The sequence below is a fragment of the Mauremys mutica genome, chromosome 17 (assembly GCF_020497125.1).
Source record: "Mauremys mutica isolate MM-2020 ecotype Southern chromosome 17, ASM2049712v1, whole genome shotgun sequence".
In the NCBI taxonomy this organism is placed as follows: Eukaryota; Metazoa; Chordata; order Testudines; family Geoemydidae; genus Mauremys; species Mauremys mutica.
In genome coordinates, this window is record NC_059088.1 from 7466399 (window position 1) to 7473076 (window position 6678).

At 51.9% G+C, this 6678-nt stretch overlaps 1 protein-coding gene across 4 annotated transcripts in view; it reads right to left on the bottom strand.

The window, feature by feature from the left end:
* The window catches only part of LOC123351767 (IgGFc-binding protein-like), a 111523-nt gene extending 107041 nt beyond the window's left edge, over positions 1-4482 (bottom strand). For all 4 annotated transcript variants that reach the window (XM_044991379.1, XM_044991378.1, XM_044991376.1 and 1 more), the window contains exon 1: positions 3917-4482. In XM_044991379.1, coding sequence (XP_044847314.1) covers positions 3917-4472 — 556 coding nt within the window. In that variant the 5' untranslated portion in view covers positions 4473-4482. The remainder of the gene's footprint in view (positions 1-3916) is intronic.
* Between the last annotated feature and the right edge of the window lie 2196 nt (positions 4483-6678).

Genomic DNA, 6678 nt, shown 5'->3' on the forward strand with positions numbered 1-6678 from the left:
AACAGTTTGAAGGGAAACAGAGGAAAGTTTGGAGAAGTGCTGCGGTGGGCTAAGAAGTCCTAGACCCTAGGTAAGGGGAACCTGGCTTGTGCAGAGGGAGGACAGGAAGCCCCCACAAGCTGAAGGGCAAGAGAGGGAAGTATCCCAGGGGAAGGAACCGTCAGTTCAAGTGGTTCACCACTATCCTCAGGGCCCCTGGGCTGGGACCTGGAGTAGAGGACGGGCCAAGGTCCCTCCTTCTCCCCTCCCCTCCTCTAGGACACTAGTGGGGCAATTAATATTCCAATTCAGGGGCAAGAAATGGTGCCCTGAACCCCCCCCCCAAAGAAGAGAAAGTGTGATACCCATCATAATAGCGCCAGCAATTTGCCACATGACCATGTCCCAGCTCTAATTATGTCCCAGTCTCAGCAGATAAGCCAAGGACAAGATGGGCCATGAAGGGCACCACTACATCTTTAGCAAAGCTTTTGATACCATCTCCCACAGTATTCTTGCCAGGAAGTTCAAAAAAGTATGGATTGGATGAATGGACTAAAAGGTGGATAGAAAGCTGGCTAGATTTTCGGGCTCAACAGGTAGTGATCAATGGCTCAATATCTAGTTGGCAGCCGGTATCAAGCGAAGTGCCCCAGGGGTCAGTCCTGGGGCCAGTTTTGTTCAACATCTTTATTAATGATCTAGATGATGGCCTAGATTGCACCGTCAGCAAGTTCGCAGATGACACTAAACTGGGGGGAGAGATAGATATGCTGGAAGGTAGGGATAGGGTCAAGAGTAACCAACACAATTTGGAGGATTGGGCCAAAAGAAATCTGATGAGGTTCAACAAGGAGAAGTCCACAGTCCTGCACTTAGGATGGAAGAATTCTATGCACCGCTACAGGCTGGGGACCGACTGGTTAAGCAGTAGTTCTAAAGAAAAGGACCTGGAAATTACAGTGGATGAGTAGCTGGATATGAGTCAGCAGTGTGCCCTTGTTGCCAAGAAGGATAAGGGCATATTGGGCTGCATTAGTAGGAGTATTGCCAGCAGATCGAGGGAAGTGATTAATCCCCTCTATTCGGCAGTGGTGAAGCCACATCTGGAGTAATATATCCAGTTTCCCCCCCCCGCCCCACCCCCGATACAGAAAAGATGTGGACAAATTGGAGAGAGTCCAGCAGAATTAAAATGATTAGGGAGCTGGGGCACATGACTTATGAGGAGAGGCTGAGGGAACTGGGATTGTTTAGTCTGCAGAAGAGAAGAGTGAGGGGGGATTTGATAGCAGCCTTCAACTACCTGAAGTGGGGTTCCAAAGAGGATGTAGCTAGGCTGTTCTCAGTGGTGGCAAATGACAGAACAAGAAGCTGTGGTCTCAAGTTGCAGTGGGGGAGGTCTAGTTTGGATATTAGAAACACTAACTGAGGGAACTGAGATTGTTTAGTCTGCAGAAGAGAAGAATGAGGGGGGATTTGATAGCTGCTTTCAACTACCTGAAAGGGGGTTCCAAAGAGGATGGATCTAGACCAGGGGTGGGCAAACTTTTTGACCTGAGGGCCACATTGGGGTTGCAAAACTGTATGGAGGGCCGGGTAGCAAAGGCTGTGCCTCCCCAAACAGCTTGACCCCTGCCCCCATCCACCCCCTCTCACTTCCCGCCTCCTGACTGCCCCCTCAGGACTCCTGACCCATCCAACCCCCACTGCTCCTTGTCCCCTAACTGCTCCCTCCCAGGACCCCCACCCCTAACTGCCCCCCAAAACCCCACCCCCTATTCAACCCCCCTTCTCCTAGTCCCCTGACTACCCCCCAACCCTTATCCACACCCCCGCCCCCTGACAGGCCACCTGGGACTCCCATGCTTATCCAACCCCCCCCCCCCAGTTCCCCATCCCCTGACAGCCCCACCAAACCTCTGCCCCTTATCCAACCCCACGGCCCTGGCCCCCTTACCATGCCGCTCAGAGCAGCATGTCTGGCAGCCACATCACCCAGCCAGAGCCAGACACGCTGCCATACTGCTCTGCAGGAGCGTGCAACCCTGCCATCCAGAGCGCTGCCCATGCGGGAGCGTGGCTGCAGGGGCGGGGGATAGCAGAGGAGGGGCCGGAGGCTAGCCTCCCCAGCCAGGAGCTCAGGGGCCGGGCAGGACGGTCCTGCGGGCCGCCGTAGTTTGCCCACCTCTGGGGTAGACAGAGGGTCAAAGGAATAAGAGGAAAGGGGTTGTGGCAGATGGGGAGGTGGAAAGAAAAGATACCTGTCAGGAAAGAAAGTGAAAAGGGGGATGGCTGATTGGAGAAACATGGGAAGAGAATTGGAAACTGATAGAGGAGAGAAGGGAAGGTGGGAAAGAGAAGGGAGGGAAGCAAAAGGAATGAAGGAAGGAGGGTGTGGAAAACAGGATGTTGAGGAGAAGATCTGGGAAGGGGGATAGAAGAGGAAGGGGATGGAAAGAGATGGATAGAGGTGGTGGAAAAAGTAGGATGTGAAAAGGAGGCTGGATGGAAAAAATGTGAAAGGGAAATGGATGGTGGAGATTAGGAGGAGATATGGAAAGGGGGCTAGAAGGAGAAGGTTAGGAGGAGGGATGGAGGGAAGAGGGTCGGGCAGTTGCTCCGGGCCTCTCGCTTGGCAGCAGCTGTGGTGGGGTCCGGGGCGCTGTAACCCGAAACCTCCCGCCCCTGAGTGCAGCGGAGGAAGGAGGAAGCGGCTCGGGCCGGCAGTGAGTGTGTCCCACACCAAGGGGGGAGCGCTCCGGTTTGTTCACTGGCGCTTATGGCAGCTGCGGGGGGGGGGTGTCTGTGCCTCCTTTGCGGGGCTCTCCCGGCCCCGGGTGGGATCTCGCTGCCCCCTGCTCCTGCGGCCTCCCCGGCCCCACCCTTTCCTGAGACTTTGCCTCCCGCACCAGCCTTTGTGTGCGGAGGAGGGACAAGCCCGTGCCGGAAGGGAGGCTGGATTTTAGGGCAGAGGAGCAGCCGAGCGCTGCATCTCTGATTGCAGAGCCGGGGGGCACAGCCAGCGGCGGCGGGGGGGTGTCCTGCTTCTCGCGAGCCCTGCGAGCTGCCCAGGTCCCGATCGGGGCCGCTGGGCCCGGGACAGGCGCTGCGATTTCCCGTGTCACCATGCAGCGCGGGCGGGCTGGGTCAGGAGCTCGGGGGCTGGGCAGGACAGTCCCGCGGGCCAGATGTGGCCCGCGGGCCGTAGTTTGCCCACCCCTGATCTAGACTCTTCTCAGTGGTAGAAGATGACAGAACAAGGAGTAATGGTCTCAAGTTGCAGAGGGGGAGGTTTAGGTTGGACATTAGGAAAAACTTTTTCACTAGTAGGGTGGTGAAGAACTGGAATGGGTGGAGGTGGAATCTCCTTCCTTAGTTGTTTTTAAGGTCAGGCTTGACAAAGCCCTGGCTGGGATGATTTAGTTGGGTTTGGTCCTGCTTTGAGCAGGGGGTTGGACTAGATGACCTCCTGAGGTCCCTTTCAACCCTGAGATTCTATGATTCTATGATTTCACTAGGAGGATGGTAAACCTCTAGAATGGGTTATCTAGGGAGGTGGTGGAATCTCCATCCTTAGATGTTTTTAAGGCCTAGCTTGACAAAGCCCTGGCTGGGATGTTTTAGCTGGGGATTGGTCCTGCATTGAGCAGGGGGTTGGACTAGATGACCTCCTGAGGTCTTTTCCAACCCTGATATTTTATGGTTCTATCTGTAGACAGTGCCCCTCTGGCCTGGGGTGCAGCACATTGACAGGGCCCCGTGAGGGGGCAGCTTCTACAGCCACTGCCTGTGGTGTACCCATGCTTTGGGCTCCTTTGTTAATTAAGAAATGTTCTACATCGCTTGATGAGCTCAGCATTTAAACAAACATCTACCAGCCAACTTGGAAGAGTGATCCCCATGGGGCAGGCAATGGGGAACATAGGGGACTCACAGCAGAATTTCATTGTCCTCCAAGGATGCACCATAGCTCCAGCTTCCTGACATGCCTCAGCATAGCCAGCAATCGCCTGGCAGACGTTATTCTCCCGCCCACTGAGGACACAATAGCCGTGTACACAGTCTACGAAGTATCCATGCGGGTCCACTTTGCTGTGACATCCTTTGAAGGGGCCACTCTTGTGAAGGATGATCCCACACTGCCCTCTGCTACCTCGTTGTTGTTTTTCAATAGCCTCTACACTTGCACATGGTGGTATCATTACTGCAGAGCATCCTGGGAGGTCGCCCACCTTCCAGCTCTGGCCAAAGCTGAGGGGGCTTGGTGCCAGCGTGCCATCCCTCATGAGCATGTCATCATCCCTGTCACTGTTGAAGTTGCCACACAGACCGCACACGGCTCCTGCGTAGGTGACTGGCAGAGTGACCGTGGTGCGTCCTGACCACCTGGCATAGGTAACGGTGAGGCCAAAGTCTGCCTGGATCACTGTGGCCCAGCCATTTCTATACACAGTGATTTTCTTATCAATGAGGTTGAAGGGAAGATTCATCAGGAAACTGTTCACCTGTTAAAGCAAGACACATGGGATATGAAACATCGCTCGCCTCTGCTGGTACCTCTCACCCCAGCACAGAGCTCTGGTCCATGATTACAATAGTAAGCCACCTCTGTTCCAATAATCATCAAGTCTGGCCTGCTTCCTTCCCTACAGCTTGCCTGAATCCCAGCTCTAACCAGACTTGAATTTCCCCTGGCATTAGCTATTGCAGGTCCCTCCTCTCTGTCTTACTTGAGCCCCAGCTCTCCAGGATCCCACCTCTGCTGGATGCTATTGACACTGTGAGGGAGTGCTCACCCCATACCTGCCCCTGAAAAGGTTAAGGTGGCTAGACGGGCCAATTAACCACCTAAGATGCACCTGGAGGAGGAACCAGGGACCAATGAGAACTAATTAAAGGATGAAGCTCACCTGAACAGGAACAGGTTGGGCTGGTATAAAGCAATGTAGCTGATGGCAGAAGGGGGCTGCAGGGGCAAGGTCTGCAGTTACACTCTGAGGCTAGGGAGAGGGGAGGCTTGGCCAGGAGGGAAGGGTGTACCCGGAGAAGGGCGGAGAAGGAGACTGATAGAGGCAACATAGGAAGTAATCCAAGGAAACAGAAACAAGGCATGGGACAGGATAGACCTTAGCTGCTGGTTTTAGGGTCCCTGGGCTGGAACCCAAAGATGAGGGTGAGCCCATGTTCCCCTACCAGCCACTGGGGATGTGGCACCATTGAGGGGCAGTGAATTGGAAGACTGCGTGGGACAGTTGATGACACCTGGTACACAAACCTCTCAGAAAGGAGAAACTACAGTGACCTTTCCGGAGGCCAAGCCACAAGGAGGGAGCCATCAAGTTCCGGTAGAGAGAGTGTCATAGAGTGAGCACTCGCAGGAAGGGGTTTCAGAAAGGCAGAGCTAATTCCAAGCTGTGGCCACAAGGAGGTGCCCCATTGGGGATGAGAGCACACTGTGAAAGTGTGGACACTTGTGGATGGGAGGAAGAGGTAGATGTGGTATATCTTGAATTTAGCAAGGCTTTTGATACTGTCTCTCATGACCTTCTCTTAGACAAACTAGGGAAATACAACCTAGATGGAGCTACTATAAGGTGGGTGCATAACTGGTTGGAAAATCATTCCCAGAGAATAGTTATCAGTGGATCACAGGCAAGCTGGAAGGGCATATCATGGGGGATCCTACAAGGATCCATTTGGGGTCTGGTTCTATTCAATATCTTCATCAGTGATTTAGATAATGGCATAGAGAGTACACTTATAAAGTTTGCGGACAATACCAAGCTGGAAGAATTTGAAAGTGCTTTGGAGAATAGGATTAAAATTCAAAATGATCTGGACAAACTGGAGAAATGGTTTGAAGTAAATAGGATGAAATTCAATAAGTACAAATTACTCCTGGGGGAATTCTGCCCCCCAAAATTAAAAATTCTGCACACAATGTTTGAAAATGCTGCAAATTCTTATTTGTCAAAATAACATAATATAATCATTTCAGTTTCAATTATTTTGGTAACTTATTTCAAAATATCTATCAGTAAGTATGTCTGTAAAAATACAGACCAAAAAAAAAAGATTCTGATAAAGTTATTTTTGACAAATAGATTCCTTACTAGGCATATTCATACAGAACTTTGTGTAATTCATTTAAATTGCAAAACAGAACAGTATTTCCTGCATCTCATAGAATCATAGAATCATAGAATCTCAGGGTTGGAAGGGACCTCAGGAGGTCATCTAGTCCAACCCCCTGCTCAAAGCAGGACCAAACCCAACTAAATCATCCCAGCCAGGGCTTTGTCAAGCCTGACCTTAAAAACCTCTAAGGAAGGAGATTCCACCACCTGCCTAGGTAACCCATTCCAGTTCTTCACCACCCTACTAGTGAAAAAGTTTTTCCTAATATCCAACCTAAACCTCCCCCTCTGCAACTTGAGACCATTACTCCTTGTTCTGTCATCTTCTACCACTGAGAACAGTCTAGATCCATCCTCTTTGGAACCCCCTTTCAGGTAGTTGAAAGCAGCTATCAAATCCCCCCTCATTCTTCTCTTCTGCAGACTAAACAATCCCAGTTCCCTCAGCCTCTCCTCATAAGTCATGTGCTCCAGCCCCCTAATCTGTCAGAAGCAGGGCAAAGACTTGGGGAGTCAAGGGTAACGGAGGACCTCAGGAAGAGAGAAGGAGCCTAGGAGT